The following is a 26007-nucleotide window of genomic DNA, read 5'->3' as shown; positions in this document are numbered from 1 at the left end:
TTTTCTTCCAGGTCATTGGTACAAATCTTAAATAGTGTAGGGCCAAGAACCAATCCCTGCGGGACCCCATTGGAAACACCCTCTTCATGACGATTCCCAATTTACAGTTCCATTTTGAGACCTATCAGTTAGCCAGTTAGTAGTCCTTTTAATATGTGCGATGTCAATTTTATGTCATTCTAGTTTTTTAATCAAAATGTTGTGCGGTACTATGGCAAACACTTTACAGAAGTTTGTTACATCAATCTGACCTTCATCAACCAAACTTGTAATATCATCAAAAATATATTTTTAGGTTGATAGCAACATATTTCCATAAACCCTTGTTCATTTGCATTAATTACAGTATGCTCCTTTAATTCTTTATGAATCAAGTCCCATGCAGCCACTCCATTATCTTTCCAGGGATCGATGTCAGGCTGACAGACCTATAATTACTTGGGCCATGCCATTTATCCTTTTAAATAATTGGCCCAACATTAGCTTTCTTCCAATCTTCTGGAACTTCTTCAGTACTCCATGACTTATTGAAAATCAATATTAACAGTCAAGTGAGCTCCTCAACCAGTTATTTTAAAACTCTTGAATGCAAGTTATCTGGACCTGCTGATTTTAAAATGTCTAGCTTAGTAGCTTCTGTTAAACATTTTTTCCAGAAATGCTAGTGAAACAGAAAGAGGGTTATCATCATATGATGAGACTATATCATCCAATTTCCCCCCCAAATATTTCTAAAATAGGGTGTCCAGAAATGCAAACAGCATTCCAGGTCAGGACATAACACCTTTATAAAAACTGTTATATTTTCAGGTCTATTATCCATTCCGTTCCTTATACTTCCTAATATTTATCTCTCTCACTCCCAGTGTAGACTGAGTGATGATATTGTTTGAGTTAGCAACACTAATGGCCAGTTTTTTTCCGGAGTGGTTACAGTTAATTTAGAATCCAGAATATATAGCTGGCAGTTCAAATTATTCCCTGTAACATATTATTTTGTCTGTCTTAACTGTGAATTTTACTTCTTATTGTGCTACCTAACCTGTATTATGTCCTTCTGAACTTCCTTCCAGTCTGCTCTAGTCTTGACTAGGGCTGGCTGGAAAACAAGAACTGCATTTTACAAAGAAAAAAATACAAAGATGTTTTGAGATTTGATTTTTGTTTTTCATTGGAATGAAGCTGAGACTTCAAAAATCGAGAGAGGAAGATCCAAGTGGTATGGGCATTAACCTGGGCTGTGGCAGACTCTATTTCAAGTCCCCACTCTGCTTGATTCCCTGGGATATTGGCTCTTCTGGGGTCAGTTGTTCTTGGGTTTTCACCAGAAATTCCATCTTGAACCAGGAAAGTGTCACCAAAACCAACACACTTCCACAAAGTTTCAGTTTTGACCAATTGACATTTAAAAAAAAAAAAAAAAAAAAGTTAATCAAAAAATTCCTGATCAGCTGTAGTCTTGACTAACCTAAATACCTTTGTCTCATCTGCCAATTTTGCTTCCTCATAGTTTAGTTCCTTTTTGTGATCCCTAATAAATATATTAAACAATACAAACTTTAGCACAGACTCATGGGGTATCCCACAGTTAACCTTTTGTTATGTGTAAATTGACTATGTGTTCTTAGTGTTCTTCTGTCTGATAGACAGAAGTTAAAGCCATTCCACAAAAATGTTCAGTACCAGGTATTTAATACTTGGTTGGAAGGATTATAATATTCACTTGAAAGTACAGTACTGCTTCCAGAGTGCAGGTATAATTATAAAAATTAAAATCATACTAAGTTATTGTAATTACCCTTACTCTTAAATTATAGTGTCAGTACTCTGTCTATAAGAATCTCTGGGTTTGATCCTATATTCCTTGTGAAAAAAGAAGTCCCATTGACTTGAACAGGATTTTTTGTTGTTCAAACTGACATAGGGCCAGGCCCTCTGAATATCATAGAGTAGCTTGTGTCCTAATATCCAGCTTTGTTTGCTGTGACCTAACTCTTGTTTTTGTTGCAGTGTATCCATCTGATGATATACTTGCTATAACTAAGCATGTGGTGGAGATACATCTGCTAATGATATTTTTGTACCTGGTGCAAACTAATATCACCACCCTCCAATTTTTCACTTCATCAGCAAAGACTATCAGTATCTTCCAAACCCAGAAACACAGCAAACTGTGTGCAAACTAGGGCAAACTACAAAATAGAAAGAGCTTGATGGATAGACAAATGGAAATAAATAAAAGGAGAAAGGTAGAGAAGGGCAAGAGGCAAAGCTAGAATACAAAAGTGTGTGTGTGTGGGGGGGGGGGGGAGAACTGAAATTAAAAGGGAGGGAAATCACCTATACATGGTAATGTGTCTATTTGTGGCATACATTATGGCAACCATTTTCCAACCCAAATTCATATAAGACTTCATCCTGCTAGGTACTGAGCACTTCCTGCAAGGTCCTTTTCCTCAGTGCCCTCAAATCCCATTGGCTGCATTAGTAGCTGAGAACACTCCACATCCCATAAAAAGCTCCGTATTTTGCAGGATGAGGCCCATAAAGAATTGTTTTCCTAAGGAAATGTAAAATGTGCACTACTATATAAGGTGCATACTTTGAAAAAAAAATTCTGGGGGATTAAAATCCAGTCCCCTGGAAAGGGAAAATGGCTAGTATAAGAAACCGAATCACTGCAGCCATACATGTTTTAGGGGAGGAAATATTGGTATTACTTTTCTCTAGCACCATTTCATTGCTGTTCAGGGAATGAACCAAAAGGCAACTACTGATCAGTAAGAAGAATATGAGGAAATCATGTTATCCTTCTGCTGAGGAAAAGGAATGCCTTACCTCATGCAGATCTTTCTAGTGCACAATTATTTGTGTCTTGTGTGTACACTCAAGCTGTAGGCCTAGAATTTTTTCTTCTATTTAGTAAATCATGTAAGCTAAAATATCACATACTAAATACTCAGATCTTGTATTTTTAACTAAATTTCAATAAAACTTCCAAACTTCTCTTAGAAGAGTATTATGACAATGCAGTAATTTCAATTTCCTTTCCTGTGGAAAATATTAGGATTTTGTAGATTACAAATTAGTTACGCATATAAAAGCTGGTTATTGTTTGTCATATAATTTTAAACATGGGTTTTGATTCTATGTATTTTTCATTTCATTCATCAGATATTTTTCTGTTCAAAAGTTTACATATACTTCATATCTAACATAATGCAAATGACAGAATGAAAGCACTGGAGGTGGGCTGAATGATTCAATAGAGACACTATTCTTCTATGTCCACCTACGGAGGCACTCCCAGGCTATTGTTGTTACCCACACAACTCCTTATCAGTTTATCATTAGGGCAATCCCCAAAGACGCAAAATCATGAATCACATCTCCAACATCATGAGCAGTTTAAAAAAGTAGATTAAAAAAAATCGTTTGGGTTTCTTTTTATTTCCCTTCTGCTTTTTGAGCCCTGATGGGGCATTCAGGTCACATTTTCAACCTTTATTCCTGCAATTGTGAGTGATGGAAACTCTCTTTAAATAAAAAAAGAAAGCTGAGATTCTCACATGAGTCCAGGACATAAACTTTTAACTAAAAGTACAATTATTGGAAGATTTGTGAGAAAATCACATGAGTTGGCAACAATATTGGCAACAGCTTTGAAACCCAAACCTCATTAGTTTAGGTCTCAGTCCTTCACAGGAATCCTCAAAAAAGTCATCCATTTTGAACTCAGTGGTAATGTTCCTGGGCATAAGCTTGAGCACTGATGTAAGGGTTTGACTAGCCTAAAATAGTTGAGTCAAAGCTGAAAATAAAACTTAGTTACATAATTATATATTTTTAAATTAGCTTGACATGAGCTGAACTGGGTTACACAATCCTTGTTTTCCTCCTCTAAGGACCCTCATCACTGGCAAGCAAGTATACTACAGAGGTATTATTTTGGAGGGGCTGAATCCTCTAGAGTCTTGTCAAACTGTTGCACTAGGCAAGCAGACTCCTTCCCTTGCACAAAGCTTGAGTTATTAGTCCCTGATTCTGCATCTGATATCATGCAGCTGGACTGCATGGGACCCCACTCTCAATAGAGTTCTGCCAAATGCAGCAGTCCACCCACACACCGTCAGTTACAGGATGCGGGGCTCAGTCTTTACTTGGAGAAAACTACCATTGACATCAGTGGATATTTTGCTTTGGTAAAGATTTGGCCTGTCGACATCATTTTCAATGACTGTTTGAGGATACTAGAGGGAATTCAATCCTCCATTTCCTGTGTGTTGTGTTAGACTCCAATTAGTAGGTGAACCAGGTAGAATCCTCCTCCAAACTTCTCTACCTCCTGTGAAAGCCGATAGCACATGGGCTAAACAGCTGTTGCTCCAATGTCTAGTTTAAATTAAATTAAAATGGTTCCGATAATGGTGAGGTAAATTTTAACAGAATTTATTTTATAAGACAAATAAAGTGGGTGAGTATTTTTCTTTCTGTACAGCTGTGGGTGATCACCACCTCTGAAACTCAGGCCCCACATTGGTCACCCAAAACCTGAGGCACCCCAAATCAGTAGCCACTTTTTAAAATGTTGGCACTGATGTTTAAATATATCACAAATTAAAGTAACTCTTAAAACAGTTAACATTGAGAAAAGTTAGCTTTAATTAAATGATTTAACCCAGCACCTCTGTGCCTGAAGTCACAAAATAGGTCAGTTGCAAATCCTGCAAATTATAAACAAAGGTTTTATATACACTGCACTGAATTTCGCTTCAAAAGCTGAAAAATAAAATAATCATAGGAAAGGCTATTGTTGTGGGTGACTTTTGTGAAAGAAATACTTGAGTTTCTACTTCCCTCTGAGATTTATATTAAGCAGTTTATTTTAAGTAGTTAGTTGTCAAACCCAATCATCTGTGGTATTTCTCAAGTTACATGGTATATAAAGAGTACAGAGAAATTAATGGTCTATTATGTACATTCCAGATTCATTGTGAGCCATCAATATATACAAGGCTTGATTCTCATGTATACTAAGATCTCTTCACACACCAATATCTCCAATGAAAGGTGCTTTTAAATGGGCATACATTTCATTTTCTCCCACCTTAGGGCACTTTGACATTCCTTGAGTGGTGTAAATGAGCATCAAACTCACAGTATTTCAGGCAGAAATGGGAGAAAAATATTTTCGCAAAAATTCTTTTTTTTTCTGTTGAAAATTTTCAAATGTTGAGATTTTTCAAAAATCTCTAGTTTAAAGTGTTCTCTCAAAATGTTTCTAGACTTTACTTCTGGCCTTCTTGAAACTGTTTTTATCCTATAGAGAAAGTATTCTGGGTTCATAGTTCATAGATTCCAAGACCAGAAGGTACCATTAGATCATCTAGTTTTACTTCCTGCATAACACAGGTCATGGAACTTCCCTGAAATGTAATTTTTTTTTGAACACTCTGAACAATCCATTGCTGACAATCTCTTTTAAAACTACATGTGTAAAGCTTACCAAATCCATTTTGTTGGGCTTCTGTGCTTAGTTCCCCAGCTACAATTAGCTAACAATATTTCCAGAACTGCACTGACAATATGATTGATGAAGCTGGTAAAAAATAAACCTACTCTCTCCCCTCCCCCTAAAATAAAAAAAACCCACCACTCCATCAAAGATATTTTGAGATGATATAACACTATATATATTTAAATTGATGTTAAACAGAAACGGCCTAATTAATTGTAGCTCCTTTCATAAAAGGGAAAGGAAATTTTGCCTTATGCTGTAGAAGAGAAGTACAGTATTGTCATATTTGAGAGGGTAATATCAACAGAAAGGAATATTGCAGAATGGAGAAAATTAATTAAAATATTAACCTATGCTTGACAAAGTCCCTTACTTAACTTTCTAATTAAAAAGATAGCTAAGCTCTGGAATAGGTTACAGAACACTCATCATTTGAGGTTTCTAAGAACACGGTAGACAAACAACTGTCAGGGATGTTCAAGGTATAGTTGGTTCTGCCTCAGCATTAGGGGATGGACTAGATGATTTCTTGAGGTCCCTTGCAGGCCTACATTTCTATTATTTCTATTTTTAAACATTCTTTCTTTTTAAACAATATCGATCCCTCTCTCTTTTATTTGCCTGTAATTCTTCCATTTGCTAATGAATCATCAATATAGGAGAATCTAACTTTCTTCTTTTTTAGTGCTGTCTCAGATTGGTGACATAAAGATTACTAGACAAACTATATAACCTTTTCTCTCCATTATGTCTTCAACAAAACTTCATATCTAGGAAATCAAATAAAATAATGTTTGGGATGTTTGAAACAAGAGACTGATGCAGTTTCTGATGACCTGCATTAAACAATTTACTGTGTGCTTATTGTTTAGCAAAGCAAATCTTGACAGATTAACCTTTAAAAATTTATATTGCAAGGTATTTGATCCCATTCTTGGATCTTAATACTTTTAGCTCTATAAACAACATTTGACATTTACCAACAGTAATGTCAGGAACAAACATTCCATTACAAAGTTTTTGGTTGGCATTTTTTCCCCCCTCTTGGGGCTGGGAGGTGACGGAGGGAACATTTTCTTTACTTTTTAGCATATGATGACATAACTGCAGAGATTACTACTAAGAAGTTTAACTATTTAAAACCGCCACATGGCAACTATAGGTTAATGCTGACTTTTTGGCCTTGACCACTCTATGATATGTGTTAAGAAGCAATGCTTGTTAAAGACATGAAGATAAGAAATTGGTTATTTCATCTTACAGTGTCTATTTGTGTCCTGAATCAGCCACATATTTAACCAAATGTGTACGTTTAAGCACACAAATAGTCCTCCAGAAGTCAATGGCATGACGGCTCACATCCTTAAAGCTACCATGGTACTAAAGAACCATGCTGGCTTGGAATCTTTGTTTGTAACTAACTGACTGTGCTTCAATCAGTAAGGTATATTGATTTCCTTTATAAGAGATTATAAAGTAGCATATTGGTCTCAATGCACTGTAAGATAAAAATGAAATATCTTTAATCCTACAGTATGAATGCCAGAGAAAATAATAATGCACATTCCTGAAAGCCAGTCTCCTATAACCCTATGCTTGCTATAGGCTAATATGTGAAAAGAAGGTAATAAATTTGTCTTAAAAGTGAATTCACCAGGATTCAGTGCACTGTGTATAAAATCTTCCTTTATAATTTTCAGGATTTTCAACTGACCTATTTTGTTACTTCAGGCATAAAGGCACTGGGTTAACTCATTTAATTAAATCTGACTTTTCTCAATGTTAACTGTTTTAAGAGTTACTTTCATTTGTGATATTTTTAAACACCAAGGCCAACATTTTCTTAAGTGGCTACTGATTTTGAGTGCTTCAGGTTTTGGGTGAGCAATGTGAAATCTGAGTTTCAGAGGAACTAATAAGGGAAATAACAAGAACCTTCAAATAATTGTGTGGATTTTTTAAAATCTCATTTTTTAAGCTGCTCTTGTGATGTTGGAGGTCTGACTCATAATTTTGCATCTTTGGAGATTACCCTACTGATAAGAAGTTATATGCGGGTAACAACAATATTGCCTAGGAGCACCTCCGTAGGTGGACATAGAAGAGTAGCCTTTCTTCTGAATCATTCAGCCTATCTCCAGTGGTTTCATTCTGTCATTTGCGTTATGTTAATACATGAAGTACATGTCAACATTTGAACAGAACAAATATCTGATGAATGAAGTGAAATGTACATTGAACCATAGTCCATGTTTAAAATTATTTGAAAGAAACATCTCCAGCTTTTATATGGGTAACTAATTTGAAAGGTACAAAATCCTAATATTTTACACAGGAAAGGAAATTACTGCATTGCCATAATACTATTCTAAGAGAAGTTTGGAATTTCTATTCTTTCATTGAAATTTGGATAAAATAAGAGACCTAATAATTTAATATATGATATTTTAGTTTACATGATTTACTATGTAGAAGAAAAATGTCTAGACCTACAGCTTGAGTGTAAACACAAAACACAAAGAATTGTACATTAGATGGATCTGCACAAGGTAAGGCATTCCTTTTCCTTTGCAGAAGAATAACATGTTTTCTTTATACTCTTCTTACTGATCAAGAAATGAGCCAAATGGCAGCTACTGAACAGTGATGAAATGGTGTTAGATAAAAGTAATACCACTATTTCCTCCCCTGAAATATATATGCTCCAGTGATTTGGTTCCTTATATTAGCCATTTCCCCTCTCCAGAGGACTGGGATTTTAATCCCTCAGAAAAATATTTTTTCAACATGTGCACCTTACAAAGTAGTGCACGTTTTACTTTTCCCCAGGAAAGCAATTCTTTATGGGCCTCATCTTGTAAAATGCAGAGCATTTTATGGGATGTGGAGTGTTCTCAGCTACTAATACAGCCAATAGGATTTGAGGGCACTGAGGAAGAGGACCTTGCAGGAAGTGCTCAGTACCTAGCAGGATGAAGTCTTATATGAACTTGAATTGGATAATGGTTACCACAGCATATGCCACAAATGGACACACTTCCTGGAATACCATATATCTGGAGATTCCCCCTCCCCATTTTTAATTTCAGTTCTACCTCCCACTTTTTATTTTGTAGCTGTGCCTCTTGCCCTTCTCTCCTTTTCTCCTTTTCTTTAATTCCATGTGTTTATACATCAAGCTCTTTCTATTTTTCAGGCAGTTTGTCCTCGTTCGCACACAGTTTGCGATGTGTTTCTGGTTTTGGAAGATACTGTTTTGGTATATTTAATTGCTGATGAAGTGGAAAATTGGAGGGTAGAGGTATTATTACTTTGCTTAATGGTACAAAAATATCATTAGAAAATTAATCTCCATCACATAGATTCATAGAATCATAGAAGATCAGGGGTGGAAGAGACCTCAGGAAGTCATCTGGTCCAATCCCCTACTAAAAGCAGGACCAACACCAACTAATCAGTTATAGCAAGTATTTCATTGGATGGATACATTACAAGAAAAACAAGAGTTAGGGCACAGCAAGCTAAGCTGGATATTATGACGTATGCCTACTGCATGATATTCACAGTGCCTGACCCTGAGTCTACTTGAACACCAAAAAAACTCCTGTTGAAATCAATGGGACTTCTGGTTGCTGAGATGCTGATAGACTGAAAGGAGAGATTTGACTCTATGATTACCAAGTAAGGATAATTAAAATAGCTTGTAATGTTTTTTCGTTTATAATATACTCTGGAAGCAGTACTATATATTCAAATGAATATTATAAACTTTCCAATCAAGCATTTAAATACCTGGGTATTGAATTTTTTTGAGTGGCTTTAACTTTTGTCTATCAAATGGAAAACAAACAGTAACACCTAGTCAATTTTCACACAGCAAAAAGTTAACTGCGGTGAGCCCCAGGGGTCTGTGGTAAGGTCTGTGGTGTTAAATATATTTATCAGGGAAAGCAAAAAGGAAATAAATTATGAGGAAGCAAAATGTGCAGATGACACAAAGTTATTTAGGTTAGTCAAGACTCAAGCTGGTCAGGATTTTTGTGTGTGTGTGTGAATTTTTGTTGTTGTTGTTGTTGGAAAATGTTGATTGGTCAAAACTGAAACTTTGTGGAAGTGCATTGGTTTGGTGACACTTTTTAGGTTCCAGATGGAATTTCTGATGAAAAGCAAAGAACAACTGACCCCAGAGGAACCAATAGCCCAGCGAATCAGGCAAAGTGAGAACTTAAACTGAAGTCTGTCACAGCCTAGATTACTGCCCATGCCACTTGGCTCTCCCTCTCTCTTAATCTTTGAAGGGTTTCAGTGTCATTCCAATGCAGAACAAAAAAACAAATTTCTAAACCTCTTTTAAAACAAAACAAAACAAATCCCCTTAGTTCTTGTTCTCTAGCTAGCACTAGTCAAGACTAGAGAAGACTGGAAGGAAGTTCAGAAGGGCCTAATACATCTAGCTAGTACAGTAACAGGTGAAATTCACTGTTGAAAAAGGAAAAGTAATGTATGTTAGAAGGAATGAATTGAACTACTAATTGTATATTTTGGGTTCTAAATTCACTGCAACTGCTCTGAAAAAAGACCACACTATCATGTTGCTAGCTCAATTGCTAGCAGTCAAAGAGACTAATGTTAGGATATATAAGGAATGCACTGAATATTTTTTCAAACATAAATTATGCTCCAAATTGTGCTTCATTTACTCTTGTGAATCTTCCAAATTAAGTCACTAGAAATGCCTTTGTGAACAGCCCAAAGAAGATTGAACCGTTATATTATCCAGACATAAGAACATAAGACTGGCCAAACTGGATCAGACCAAAGGTCCATCTAGCCCAGTATCCTATCTTCCAACAGTGGCCAATGCCAGGTGCCCCAGAGGGAATGAACAGAACAGTGATCCATCCCCGGTCGCCCATTCCTAGCTTCTGGCAAACAGAGGCTAGGAACACCAGTCCTCCCCATCCTGGCTATTAGCCATTGATGGACCTATCCTCCATGAATTTATCTAGTTCTTTTTTGAACCCTGTTATAGTCTTGGCCTTCACAATATCCTCTGGCAAGCAGTTCCACAGGTTGACTGTGCGTTGTGTGAAAAAATAGTTCCTTTTGTTTATTTTAAATCTGCTCCCTATTAATTTCATTTGGTGGCCCCTAGTTCTTGTGTCATGAGAAGGAGTAAATAACACTTCCTTATTTACTTTCTTCACACCAATCATAATTTTATAGACCTTCATCATATCCCCCCTTAGTCGTCTCTTTTCAAAGCTGAAAAGTCCCAGTCTTATTAATGTTTCCTCATACAGCAGACGTTCCATACCCCTAATAATTTTTGTTGCCCTTTTATGTACCTTTTCTGAGTCCAATATATCTTTTTTGAGATGGGATGACCACATCTTCATGCAGTATTAAAAATCTGGGTGTACCATGGATTTATATAGAGGTAATATGATATTTTCTGTCTTATTATCTATCCCTTTCTTAATGACTCCCAACATTCTGTTCGTTTTTTTGACTGCTGCTGCACATTGAGTGGGTGTTTACAGAGAACTATCCACAATGACTCTAAGATCTCTTTCTTGAATGGTAACAGCTAATTTAGACTCCATCATTTTATATGTATAGTTGGGATTATGCTTTCCAATGTGCATTGCTTTGCGTTTATCAACACTGAATTTCATCTGCCATTTTGTTGCCCAGTCACCCACTTTTGAGAGATCCTTCTGTAACTCTTCACAGTCTGCCTGGGATTTACTATCTTGAGTAGTTCTGTATCATCTGCAAATTTTGCCACCTCACTGTTTACCCCATTTTCCAGATCATTTATGAATATGTTAAGACACAAAGCATTAGTGCATAGTTCTTTTATCCTGGAGATATATGGTCTGAGCTTACTCCCATTTGAAATTAATGAGAGTTTTGCTATTGGCATTAGGGGGAAAGGATAGGGTCTTTGTGGGTCTTTTAAAATTTAATATAAAGGCCTTATACTTGTAGGATGTTAAATGTAGCTAGGCTAATTTTTCTTGTCTATAAGGGGAAAAATAGGTTGAGGGGTCAGTCTTTTATAGCTGACCAGACATAGTTACAGAGTCCTCTAGTAAATAGTACACTGAACCATGTAAAGTATTGTAACATGTTTGTCTGTGTTAGTATATGAAACAGCAGGAAGGATTTGGATTATTCAATCGGGGTGAAAAGAGGGAAGGACATTAAAAGCTAGCTGATTTAATCAACAAATATTTGTAGTTTTCCCTTCCTTCATTAATTAATATAATTCATGTTATGTAAATTACTTCCAGCCAAAGCAACATTTTCATTTTCACTTCATAGGCATAAAGTAATATAATGAAGAGTATGAAAGAACAATGGCTAGCCACCTACAGAAAGGATGAAAAAAGATACCTTTTTAGCCATAGCAGGAAGAGTTCTTGGGTGAATTGAGTGAATCATTGTAAAAATTTCACTTGACTAAAACTCATCATTAAAAGAAAATCTTCCAGGAGTACATTCTGATTTTTTTTCTCTTGACCTTGCCTGCATGCAGTATTTGCCTGCAGACTTACATTTTACATTCTCTGATGATAAAATCATTTCATCCTCAATAAACATTATAAATTAAAAGGGGTTTGAGCCACCAGACTCCAACATAGCATGCACACAAGTAAAATAATTCATTGTTCAGAGACCATAACAAATTTTAATGTGCATTTTACAGAGTAAACAGAGGGCTGCATTGCCATCTGCAAGGGGTCAAACCAGTGGAAGTGAATGCATGTATTACAAAATCCACACAGTACTGAATTACAAATTAAAAAATAATGCTTCATCAAAAAAGGAAACAAAAATATCTGTTGGTGGCACGACATATAGATAATATTAAAAACTGTCTTGCATGAGGACCATGGTATGTCTACTGTGAAGTTATATCACACATACTGTAAGCAATTTACAGAATTGAAGTTAGTTTTGCATATACAGGAGTTGCAAAATTAGAGAAAACACATCGAAATATAGAACACACACACACAAAAAAATGTATTTATATTACCACCACACAGTCAATAGGGGTTGGCCTAAGTCAGCAACTGCCACCATTGAACAAGAAACAAACCAAGAGAAAAGAGAGGAAAAGGAAGGGGGAAGAAAAAAAAAGAGAGGAAAAAATTCAAAAAAGTAAAATTAAAAAAAAAAACCTCAATAGTGCTTCTTGCTTGTCTTCAGAAACAACGTCCTCTAGTCCTGTTAGTTGCTTTGCAATGTTGGTATTTTTGTTTTGCACTCCCGACCCCCACAAAAAAAATAGGCTTTTCATCAAAGTTTCTGAGGTGTTTTTTGTCAGAGGTGATGCTGAGTCATTTTGTTTTCTTGGATTTTTTGTTGGTTTATTTTTTTTATTTATTTATTTTTGGCCACTGTTTGCCTCATGGCTGCCACAGTTCTTTCAAAGAAGGAAACCAAATATCATCCATAGTGAATTTGTATAATACTGATGACTTGCAAGCCAACCCCTGAGCAGTCAAGGATGTGATGCTTCTACTTGCTGAAAGAAAAGGAAACTAGGTCTTGCTGTTACAAAATGTCCTGTTACATCACACCCGTTCTCTTCAAATAAATGATCAGTGATACAGCAAAGAAAATAATATAGATCAAGAAAATGTGGTATCCTCTTCGTATATATATTTATATGTTTAAACAATATATATATTTGTTTGTTTTGTTTTTTGTACTTCCTGAAGGTGCTCCATGTGTAGAGAATTAGAGTACATTGGGTGCAGAGTGGTGGTTGGAGGTTAGGGTCAACTTTGCTGTCCGCTCCGTGGATTTTACAGGCGATTTGCTCTTTGCTTTAAGAAGAGAAAGTGATATTGGAAAAAGTCAGCACTTTTAGATTAAAGCAAAGCACCCTTCACAAAGCCACAAACAAGAAGCAGGACAGAAAGTCCATGGCTTGTAGCTATCCTCGCACCTGCGGAAGAAGTTATAAGATATTCGCTCATCTTGCAGATTTCCAATGCTCCTTATAAGGCTGTTTAAACACATACATTTTATATATTTAATTAGCTCGCCAGCTTGGCTCTGGTGCCCATGAATGTCTTGGCATGCACTGCAAATAACAACACATACAAAGTATTTCAGTCCCAGGGAGGTTCTTTTTTTTTTTTGTATGTCTTTTTAAACAATGTAATCCAATTACGATATACAGAGAAAAACAAATCTAAACACCTTCCACCTCAAAGCATTCCTTACAAAATAATTTCTAAAGTTGCTCAGTAATGATGGTATTTGCTTACTAACAAAACAGTCTATTGTTGGCTGCAAAATATTTGCTTGCAAAATAAAAGCAATGCTAAGGAACCTAGCGGAGTGGCAGTGCAGTGTAAGGGAAGAAATGTATGCTAAATTGTTTGAAGTATATTTATTTTTGAGTAATCAGATCTTCCAATTCTTTTTTCTCTTCAGAAACCTAAGAGAATGATGTTTAAACTGTGACACTAGATTTAATGTAAGATCCCTTAGAACTATGCTAATTAAAATTGAAAAGGTGGCATAGCAAGTATTTTTGAGTTCTCGATGTGTGACATGCTGGGTCTTAAAGTGTGAGACCACTGCTGTACATCATAAATAAGTGTTTTCAGAAAGTGCAAAAGGACTTACATTACTTTAGGGGAAAGTTGTAAACTGAATGTGGCCATACTCTTCTTTAAAGTTCTGTTTATAAAGGGTTATTAAATGATTGATTAGATGTTACAAATACGATCAGCATGTGTTTATAGATGTCGGTCAGGTCCTCTGTAGATAGCACTGTCAATGCTTATAAGCAACATGTTGTGGTTTTGAACTCCAATAACTGATTTAACATTGAGGAAAACATCTACTAAGCCTTTATAACCTATTTACATATAGAACTTCAATATCAAGTGTGACCCTGAATTTCCTTACAACAAAAAAAGTGCACATGTGACTTCATAAAGCTATAATATGTATTATTAAAAGACAAAGGAAGTTAATGATATCAAAGATGCTAGGACAAGTTGGTTTTTTGCCCCTTCAGCTTATAGATGTCTGTCCGGTTAAATATCTGTCCTCTTTTGCCTAGAAAATATAGTTTTAGGTAAAGCCAAAAATATTTGCTTTCCTTTCCGTTAGAATGGAGATCAAATTAAATTCCAGGTCCCAATATACTGCCTCCTTTTGCAAATAAAAGAGTGGCTCACAGTACATGGAATTAATATGAGTAACTGGCCGAACTGTAACTTTTATATACAGAAGTTGCCATTACAAGGATTTTTACCCACTGTAAACACACAAGGCTATCTGAACTAACTGAGGTATTGCAAATACCCATATAGGGGTAGAACAAATGAGGACTTTGTAATGATACCCACTGCAGTTTATACATGGGATTTCCAAAAGGGGCTAAGGAAGCTGTGTGCCCAACTCCCACTGAAAGTCAAAGGGAGTTGAGAACATAAGAACGGCCATACTGGGTCAGACCAAAGGTCCATCTAGCCTAGTATCCTGTCTTCCAGCAGTGGCCAATGCCAGGTGCCCCAGAGGGAATGAACAGAACAGGTAATCAAGTGATCCATTCTGTCGCCCATTCCCAGCTTCTGGCAAACAGAGACTAGGAACACCATTCCACCCCATCCTGGTTAATAGCCATTGATGGACCTATCCTCCATGAATTTATCTAGTTCTTTTTTGAACCCTGTTATAGTTTTGGCCTTCACAACATCCTCTGGAAAGGAGTTACACAGGTTGACTGTGCATTGTGTGAAAAAATACTTCTTTTTGTTTGTTATAAACCTGCTACCTATTAATTTCATATGGTGACCCCATGTTCTTGTGTTATGAGAAGGAGTAAATAACACTTCCTATTTACTTTCTCCACACCAATCATGATTTTATAGATCTCTACCATATCCCCGCCTTAGTCGTCTCTATTCCAAGCTGAAAATTCCAGGTTTTATTAATATCTCCTCATACAGCAGCCGTTTCATACCTGTAATAATTTTTGTTGCCATCTTCTGAACGTTTTCCAAGTCCAATATATCTTTTTTTGAGGTGGGGTGACAACATCTGCAGCTAATTTAGACCCCATCATTTTATATGTATAGTGGGGATTATGCTTTTCAATGTGCATTACTTTGCATTTATCAACATTGAATTTCATCTGCCATTTTATTGCCCAGTCACTCCATTTTGAGAGATCCTTTTGTAGCTTTTTGCAGTCTGCCTGAGACTTAACTATCTTGAGTGGTTTTGTATCATCTGCAAATTTTGCCACCTCACTGTTTACCCCTTTTTCCAGACCATTTATGAATATGTTGAATAGGACTGGGCCCAGTACAGACCCCTGAGGGACACCACTATTTCTCTCTCTCCATTCTGAAAACTGACCATTTATTCCTACTACTTTGTTTCCTATCTTTTAACCAGTTACTAATCTATGAGAGAACCTTCCCTCTTATCCCATGACTGCTTACTTTGCTTAAGAGATGGTAGCCTAATTTCTTTATTGCCATTTGAATGTCTCATGTACAGTAGAATATAATATTATATGGTATTAAGGACCTGATTCTGCATATGAGTAAATTTGCTCACAGGACTGCAGTGGATCTACTCGCTATGAATAATTGCTCAAATCCACAACTGTTTACAAATTGGACTCAAAGGCCACTGCAACTCAGTTTTATTTGTTGCTTGTAGTATCTTGTGTACATCATTTCTTTTTATCATGGAATGTAACCTTTCTTTATATACTTTACATTATTTTAAATCAAGCTTATGGTTCATCATATTTTCATGAGATTTTCCTCTTTTCCTTAGTTAAAGGAGGACTTTTTTCTACAGTCAGACTAGCTCCTGTTATTTTTATATTTGCAAGCATTTTTACTATCATTTTGTGATCTTTGTCTCATCCATATAATCCTATTTGAATTGATCTTTAAAAAGTCACAGAATCACACCTTCTCTGCATGAAATCTACCACACAGTTTAAGGACAAATGTTCACAAATCCCATGTGGATATTTTTTAAAAGGGCCTATTTTGAACAATTATTTAATGATGACATGACTTGACAGTTTGAAAACCATAACATAATGTTGAAGGAAACTACTACCATACAAAATGAAACTGACCTAAGTGTTTCAATTTTTGAAAAGGCAAAACTGCAATATTTGCGACCAATCTTTTCTTTTCAGCTACCATTTTTGTAGAACTCAGAACTGATGATGCACTGCATAATCAAGATGGCATCCTTTTCTCTCAACCATTGCATAAATGTATCCTCCAGATTATATCATTTCCAGCACACAAATTGCAGGTTCTTCTGCCTGTGGTGGGGTGGTTTTGTTTGTTTTTTCAAAGATTTTAGATCAGGTTTTATACAGCATGTGCACGTTAAAGCTTTAGTGAGCTTATTGGGAACAATCCCAACATTAAAATATTTCAAATTTCTTAATGAAAAGAGGCTGTTAGGAATATCTGAGATTACTTTAGTTATGTAACATGGTCATCATGGGCCTGCATCAGAATCCATAAGCCATCTCAGGGTTTGACCCTGTAGCATCCCAATGCAATATTTGAGTCTTACTTGTTCTAAGTGGTTTTATTTCTTTTCAAAATGCTCATCCAATCATGACAGCCACATTTCTAGTAATATTTCCTATCAAATAAAATTGATTTCTAAGCTACAATGAATACAAGTGAGTATGAATGGTGGTGAAGATTAAATGCACTTTTATCTTTTCAAAGATCCCTTTGAAATACAGTAGGAGTCTAAATGTAGTCAGATTTTTCACTGAAGCACTGAATAAGTTTCTTCATTCTCATATTGGCTCAAACAGTTCTCTTCCCTATTTGGGGGTAGTGGGAAGCATATACAAACTACAGAACACATCAAAGCAATAAAACAAAAAGCAACTGTTTAAGTTTCTATCCTGTTTCTTTTTAAGTCACTGATGGAAGCTATTTTTTATTCCTCTCAATTTCTTCTTTTTATGATATGATAAAGCACTATGTAACAGAAATTGACTGTGGTGCAAATTTCAAATCCAGATCTCCATTTCCCAAAAGGTCAGAGGCAGGTTAAATCTGGCCTTTTGGTTCAACACTTCATATAGACTAAAGCCAGATACAAACTTCATATCTGGATCCAGATCCAAATGTTTCCAAAGTTCAGGATGTTCAGATCCAGGGCTTTGGTTCAGATGGACTTCTAGTGTACGTGTCTGGACAGAGCATGAGGACCACCACTGGAACTGTGAGCACAGCAATGCTAGTTACAAACTGTTTATCTGGCTGTGGATTTCCAAAGTTTATCACTCATATGCCTGCCATTTCTAAAAGCTTTTTTCTATAATTAACAATTAACAGCTAAAAGAGATTTTATTGCACAACACAAGCGCTGTGCAAAGCTTGAGTATGATTGTCAGGATCCAGGATAGTGGTCTGCAGAAAGAAAGGGCATGTGTGTGCACTATTGCTATATTACTAAAGAAATGCTACTTAATATTATACCAGAGATTCTCAAACTGTGGTCCTTGAACCACTGGTGCAGAGCATTTCCTGGTAGTGAGAGGAGAGCTGGCTGGTTGTGCTGGGTCTTCTTTTTGTTCCAGCTGCTAAAGTGCATTGAAAGAAGTGAAACATACATTAAATATTTTCCTAACATTACTTTTCCATGTAGCCAAATATTCTATTTGCCACACAGACATGAGCGTGAATGGGAGGAGAGGGTTCCATGGGAAACTCTTAAAATGTGGCACACACTATGAAATCTTTGAGAATCCCTTTGATACAAATATGTGGTTTTATTTAAATGCCGGTATGGTGGCAGGGTGTTGAACAGTGTTCCACACACTTATGAAAAATAAAAATTAATAAATGTTGGCCTTAGTGTTGAAAATAGTAAACCCATCTTTAAAACTAACACGGACAGATAAAACCTAAATGTGTACATATATGCTAGTGAATGTTAAGGCTTTATTCTGTAATTACCATTATTGTTAATGGTAATTACAGAATAAAGCCTTAACATTTTAAATGTTACTTTTAAAGACTGTTAACATTTTAAATGTTACTTTTCAGCAGAAGGGATGATTTCAAAAGTATAACTGCAGAATACAATTGGTCAAAAAGGTCAATTGGTCATGTGACTCATGCTAGGCTGACAGTCCTGATAATGAGTAGAGTCTCCAGCTTCCATTTGGTTATTGACCAGATAAAATTTTACAGACAAAATCAAATTTTAAAAAAATCTGTTTCTTATCAATTGTTTTTGTTTTCCCTTAAGGTTGAAAATACCAGTTATGTAAAATTTGCAACTGTTTTAGCTCCTCCTAGTTGCAGATATATTTGCTCAAAGTCCCGAAAGTGCTTACCTAACTGAGGTGTAAGGCAGTCTGCTTCTAGGAGCATGGAACTTCAACAAATTTAGTTAGGCACACCCTTAGGAACAGCTAGCCGCTGCAGAATGCTTGGGTATCTGAGTGCCTTTCATCCGCCCAGCTCTTATTACCTTGAAGATATACTCAATTCTAATGGTCAGATCCTCTTAGTACTTTACTCACAATGAATAGTATCCTATTCCACAGACAGTCCCACTGAATGCAGGCTGGTTAAGAATGTGGCCTTCAGGATTTGGAATGTCAGACTAAGTCTCAGATTAATGAGCAAAGTGCAGGTTGGTGCTCAGAGATCAGGACTAGTACAATTAAACACAAACTTTTCAGTTCATCATGTGGTCTCAATACAGATCACGTGGCTTTCAATACCACATGTGTATATACATTTATAAAGGTTTTTTTAACTACACTGAATGTCTTGTATTCTTCTGATCATCTAAGTCAGTGTTTCCCAAACTTGGGATGCCGCTTGTGTAGGGAAAGCCTCTGGTGGGCCGGGCTGGTTTGTTTACCTGCCGTGTCCGCAGGTCTGGCCGATCACGGCTCCCACTGGCCATGGTTCGCTGCTCCGGGCCAATGGGAGCTGCTGGAAGTGGCGCAGGCTGAGGGACGTACTGGCCGCTGCTTCCAGCAGCCCCCATTGGCCTGGAGCAGTGAACCGCAGCCACTGGGAGCCGCGATCGGCCGGACCTGTGGACGCAGCAGGTAAACAAACCATAATCTTGTAAGTGGAAGAAGCTTCATCACTTGGGACTTGTCAGACTAGACTGGACAAAACCCCAGAAAATATGCTGGGTGCAATCAGGTATTTGCAGGAAGATGGGCTGGACAATCTAATTGGCTGTTCCATGTCTAACATATATTATTTTATAATTCACTGTATCCATTCAGTTTTGAACCCCAAAATCACTGTTTGCGCTGTTTCATTTTAAAATGTATATTGTTTTATATTATATTACTAAACTATATATGACTAGGCAAGGTTTTTGCCATTAGCATGATCAGGAGATCTTGACATGAAATGATATAATGAAAGTACATTTACCCCATGATATGTGGCATTCATGTGTGTTGCTGCTAATGATGTGAACTCACTAGGTTCAGCACTCTGTTCAGATACTTATGAGAAGCTTATCTAAGCTTTTTTTGGTCTGGAAATGAGGCCAGAAATCTTGCAAGGACAGATTTTTTTCCCCATGAGAATACTACTACTTTGCATTTCTATAGTGCCTTCCATTTGAGAATCTCAAATCAAATATAAAAACATCAAAGAGCCCTAGCAATCCCGTGAGAAAGGTAAGTAGTAGTGTCCCCACTGTACAAATTGGTACACTGAGACACAGAGAGATTACCAGTGATTTGCCTGAGTTTGTGGAAGAGCAAGGATTAATGGTCAAGTCAGTATTAGAGACGAAGTCTCCTGTCCTCAAGCCCTGTACTCTAACCACAAGAATATTTTTCTCTCCCGGATACTTATAGGCTTTAGCTGTCTTAGGAACTATTGTGAGGCTAAGAGCTTGTCTACATGAACATTTAGTTTGCTGCAAGCTGGGGTGTGAATCTACCCCTCACAAGCCTGCTGCACACTAATTGTCTGTGTGGACCCTTCTGCCATGTACTAACAGTTCCTTAGTATGATCTGACCTGCCCTAATTTGAAAGGGAATAGATAAAAGTGCATTAAAGAACTGTTAGTGTGTGGCAGCAAGCTCCACACAGACCATAAGTGTGCAGCAGGCTAGTACAGGGTAGATTCACACCCCAGCTTGCCATAAACTAAATGTTTGTGTAGACAAGACCTAAGTGTTGATGCATTAAAAAAAAGAGAAACTCAAAGTTTTCAGAGCTCAGAAAAGGTACTGGGTTGAGCTCATTCCAAGTTTTGAGCAAAGGACCTATTCAATTCTTGTATAATCTACTAGTCACCATTTTACTTCAACATGGATGGTCCAAGCTATATAATTAGTTTGTTGTCACTCTTTATTTTATCCTTCTATTCTTGTGTGGATCTTACAGCTTTCTTGACCCACTTCAGACTAACCAGAGTATGAGGTTGTGTATATCAGTAGTTCTCAGTCATGAGTAGACATGCTTGTACTTCAGCCTTTTATGACCCATATCTGACTTCCCTTCCCTAATTTAGGGCCTGATTGTGTAATATTTTCCTCACACTGAATATCCTTCACTCATATGACTATTCCTATTGATTTCAACAGTCTACTTGCATGAGTAAATATATCTCAGGGAAAGGGTTGAGATATAAGGGGCCTTTGTGTAGTGGCCTCTGAAATGTCGCTGCTGGTTACTCAAACTGGATTCTGGAACAGCCCAAGATCCAGTGTTGGTAAGAATAGGCAAGGCAGGTTGCAGGCTCTGGTAGTCCAGCTAAAATCCTAACAGTAAATTGGTAGGACTAATATTTGGTCCTAATATTTGGGAAACATGGGCAGCATGTTCTGTGAATATTCTTATTTGATTCCTTGTGCGCTGAATAGTGTTCTTCTTTGTTTCCACACTGGAAACAGTGGTCTTAAAATATCTTCGACATTTTTTTAAAAGCATGATAGAAAAAGGAATAAACCAGTGCTTTAATGCTGCTTGCTTACCAACGACCTAGAATTTGTTTGAACTGACGTTTTTAATTGTTGAGAGCTGTACGGCTGATCAGCTTCCCAGACTTTATCTTAACTAAGCATGGCTGTCACACCTTCTTATACCTTAAGCCCAAACCAAAATAGCAATACAGCTTCTGGCTGGTTAATAAACCTTCAAATTATCCACAAAAATGTGAGTCACATTTCAAAACTTAATTGCACCAGTCTCCTTCTCCTACATACCACTCATCCATGCCTCAAAAAAATAAAAAAAAAAAAAAAAAAACCCCTAACTAGGCTTGGCCCTAATACTGTCTCACAAGCATTCAGAAGCACTTCCATAAAAAGAACATCTGCAAAAATAAGCTTGTGTGCGTCACAGACACTGAAGAATTATTGCTCACTATAGAGAAATAGCTCTGTGCTCGGTAGACAAGCCACAGATCACCTTTTGCCCCCAGCTGGCAATGTTCAGCCTCATCTTTTAGATGTGGTTGGCCTGATTGTCCCCTCATTTGCACTGGTGTAAATTGGAAGTAACTCCATGAAAATCCATTAGGTCATATTGGTGTCAAAATGGAGTGATGGGAGAATCAGGCCTAGAGAGTTTCTCTCAATGTTTTAATTCCATCCTCCCACGGATTCTAAATCACTGAGCTTCTCTACCATTCCCTTTAAATCTAATTTTTACTTTCCCCCCCAGGGTGATGGAGGTTGCAGTGGTTAGAACCGTGGGTTGTCCTTTGCCAGTATTCTGTGGTAGACACCTAGCGCATAGCATGGTCACCCACAGATATTTTTGTATATGTTTCAAGAAATAAATAAATGTGTGAGTTGTTATTTCAGCAGATGGAAATTCAGGCAGGTACAGTACTATAATATTTAAGGCCTGGTATAAATCAAAATTGCTCCATTGAAGCCAATGGGCCTACATCAGCTGAGAATCAGACCCTTAATGATTTAGTGACAACCTACTGCTTTTTCCTCAGTTCTTAATTTTTGCCCCCGCTCCAACAAATCTTATCATTTTAACATGTTGTTCAGTGGCACAGGAGGAATTGGAGGAGGGGGAATACAGCAGATCTATTGTGGTGTTCAGCAGTGTATTTTGTTTTTCATTGTGTCAATGGGCACTGCTCTTCTGCAGGCATTAGTTCGCTGGACAGTTTCTCCAGGGACACTGTGCATGAAAGCAACAATAGCAGTCGAGGTAATAGCAACAGTAGCAACAGAAGAAACAACAGCAACAAAATGGTTTTCTAACTGTGTTTTAGTCACTGTTGCAGAGCATGTAGAGTCTGTATGAGTAGTATCTACAATACAGGCTGTGGCCATTATCTTTCAATTTTATGTTTTAACTCTTTTCATTATGTTAGACAGCTTTGTTCCAGACAAGTAGCATTTGCCAGTAGGTAAGGGTGATCTCTCTCTCTCTCTCTCTCTCTCTCTCTCTGTAGCAAATTGCAATAACAAAGTGTGTCAGAGGCACTTTGTGAATGAAATGGTAAAATGAAAAGGGGAAAAACCCCAACACTCTGTGCATGGTGCGGAGAGAGATCATCGTATCTTCTTCAAATGACATCCAACTTTCTAAACAACCAACCAGGATTAATAATTTTTATTATAGCTACTACTCACACCCAGAGAAGGGTATCTGATGTTAGCATTGCTGTGCCTTATGAATGATTTAGTCCAATGAAAAATCTCAGCGACTGACTAATTACTAAGTGTGCAGTGTTTTAGACCAGACCAGGGCTAAGCTTTCAGAGTGAATTGCCTAGGAAAGATTCCATCTAGGGGGAAAAAAATAAACTCTGACGTAATTCCAAATAGCTATGTTCTTTTTTCTTTCTTTCTCGTCTTTCAGTTCCCAGCCAGCTTGTTATGCTTCTCCACCTGATATGAACTGGTAAAAGCCAGGACTCTCCACTCTCACCCCATGCCCCTGTGTAACATTAAAATACATTTGCAGGGGCTTACTTCTCTGTTCGTATAAGCAGATGCAGCTCTGTTGACTTCAGTAGTGTTTTATCCATTTAAGCCAGCAGAGAATTTGGCCCTTTTTTTTTTAACGTTGTAACCTTTGTAAAGGGAGTGGGGTTTTCCATCAAAGAAAGGAAGTTTCCTGTTTCATATCCAAAACCAGGCAAAAATGCCTTCCACATTGCTGTGTGTTTGTCAGGTAATGGTTTCTTAAGAAAGGAAACCCCATCCATTATTCTAAGGGTGTCCTATCACATGCACTGCAATTTCCAATGTCCTGGTACAAGACACCAGATTGAGCAGTGATGAGAAGTAATTTGGATGAACAGACAAACAAAACTGCATGGCCTATGTGTATTCTTCCCAGTGGTTAATTAGCAGTTGTACCAGACATGTGGAACTGAATTATTTGCTCTATGCTCCCTCTACTAAAGAGATTCCTCAGAGGCTCCCCCAGGAAATTTATCATTTTTGGCTCATAGAGGTTAAAGCATTTTTTTAAATGACTAAAAAAATAAGTGATACACTTAAGAACGTACACGACAATATTTATAGCTAGTTAGGTAGATGGATCACTAAATATGGTATGTACGTATATAGGATAGATCTAAATATAGGTGTGTGTTGGTAAATATTATTGTTGTCACAGAAAGGGTGAGATGAATTTCTGAGCATGGGAAGGTATTTCAAAATGAACATTTCCATTTTCAGCTCTACTATGGCCCCACCATACTGAACTGGGTTTAGGGGAGGCAACTACCCAGTGCTGAGCCCACAGAACAACGCAACTGATATTACTTTCCACGCTTGCCTCAGAAAAGTAATCCTCTTATAGGGCTCAACCCTATAAGGTGCTGAGCACTTTGGCCCACATCCGGCAATGTACTTAAGCATGTGCTCAACTCTAAAGCATGTGAATACTCTCATTGACTACCATGGGACTACACAGGTGCTTAAAGTTACACATGTGCTTATGTGCTTAATGGGATCAGGTCACCGAGCTCACCACCTGTCAGGACTGAGCCCTGCAATTACTAGTACATTTAGAAAATCACCAAATACATAGAAATGCAGTTGTTGTTGTGTACATTCTTCTCAGGTATCAAACCAGTTCTCTCTATTGGGAATGTGAGGGGTGGTGAGATTTTTGTTTTATAATATTTTCTTACTGACTGGCAGTTGTATGGAAGGCTGGGGGCAGTTGCTACTGTTTTAATATATTTATGTATTTTAATAGGCATCAGGAGATGAATTCCTGGCCCCACTGAAGTTAATGGGAGTTTTGTCATTGATCTCAGTGGGACTAGGATTGCCCCCAGGGTGCCCAAAGCCTGGAATAGGCATATATACAAAATAAATTAAACTGGGTTTTTCAAAGAACCCTAAGGATGTTAGCAACTTAACTCCTTTCCTCTCTTTTGAAAATTCTAGCCTAACAAAAATCTCATCATCAAAATTTACTTTAAGGTAGAATTTGGAACAAAAATAGTCTCACCCCAGACATAGCTTTATAATACAATTTATAGACACTTCTATCAATTTTTTAATTACTGTATACCATTCTGCTTTGCTTTAATCAGAATGAATGGTATACAGTAATTAAAGCAAGTATAGTAAAATGTGATGGGCCGAGCATATAGCTAGACTCACTGACAATCAGTGGACTGCAGCTGTCGCTGAGTGGTACCCACAGGAACTGAAACAACCACTCGGCCAACCTCCAAAGAGATGGGAAGATTTTATTATGAAAAGGCATGGCTGCACATGGGGAAGGAAGGCCAGGATAAGAGAAGAATGGAAGAAGTGTTGTGATCATCACAATCTATATGAGTGCTGAAGGTGATCAAGGTATACCATTCAAATAGAAAAAATATGATTCCCTGGACCACACTTTATTTCATAGAAAAGAGTGTGTAGAAGTGTTTGGAGTCTGTTATGTCACTCCTTAATTGAGAGAGGTGTTTATTCTCCTTTGTTGCTCATTCTTGTTTTCTCATATCATTATTGCTCCTTGCATCACAAGTGAGAACAATGGGAGCTGAAGGCATTTAGCGCTTTGCAGATTGAGGTCCACATTTACTGAGTATCAACTAATAATTTCACTGTTTATTCTGTTCTTTGAGATTAACTAAAAATAATTGTTGTTTTCAGAAAAGGTGAATATGCAAGTCCTTTTAAGTAAAAAAAAATTAAAGATGATGCTATGTAAAAATATCTAATTGTAATAGATAGTAGATAGCCTATTACCTACACATTATCTTATTGATGGAATTATTAATAGATATAGAAAAGGTTTAAGAAAACAAAATCAATGGTGCTCTTTATTATTTAACACCAAATACGTATGATCCTGATTTTCTGCAGTGCTGAGCACCCACGGCTACGTTGACTTCAGCTGGCATTGTGGATGCTCAACACTTCCAAAAATCAGCCTCAAAGGGTCTGATCTTGTTCCCAGTGACATCCGTGAGAATTTTGACAGTGACCTCAGTGAAGGCTGCA

At 37.1% G+C, this 26007-nt stretch overlaps 1 protein-coding gene across 2 annotated transcripts in view; it reads right to left on the bottom strand.

Annotated features, from left to right (window-relative positions):
• Nucleotides 1–13273: 13273 nt before the first annotated feature.
• LOC112117090 (V-set and transmembrane domain-containing protein 2A) overlaps nt 13274–26007 on the bottom strand; it is a 28494-nt gene continuing 15760 nt past the window's right edge. Inside the window, exon 5 of one of the 2 annotated variants that reach the window (XM_024214965.2) lies at nt 13274–13362. In XM_024214965.2, coding sequence (XP_024070733.2) covers nt 13274–13362 — 89 coding nt within the window. Of the gene's footprint in view, nt 13363–13407; nt 13485–26007 lie in introns of those variants that run through there. The other variant, XM_024214966.2, reaches the window with a different exon arrangement.

This window comes from Terrapene carolina, unplaced genomic scaffold, assembly GCF_002925995.2.
Source record: "Terrapene carolina triunguis isolate 2854851 unplaced genomic scaffold, T_m_triunguis-2.0 Scaffold179, whole genome shotgun sequence".
NCBI lineage: Eukaryota > Metazoa > Chordata > Testudines > Emydidae > Terrapene > Terrapene triunguis.
Note: the sequence above shows the minus strand (reverse complement) of the source record. Positions and strands in the feature narration are given on the sequence as shown.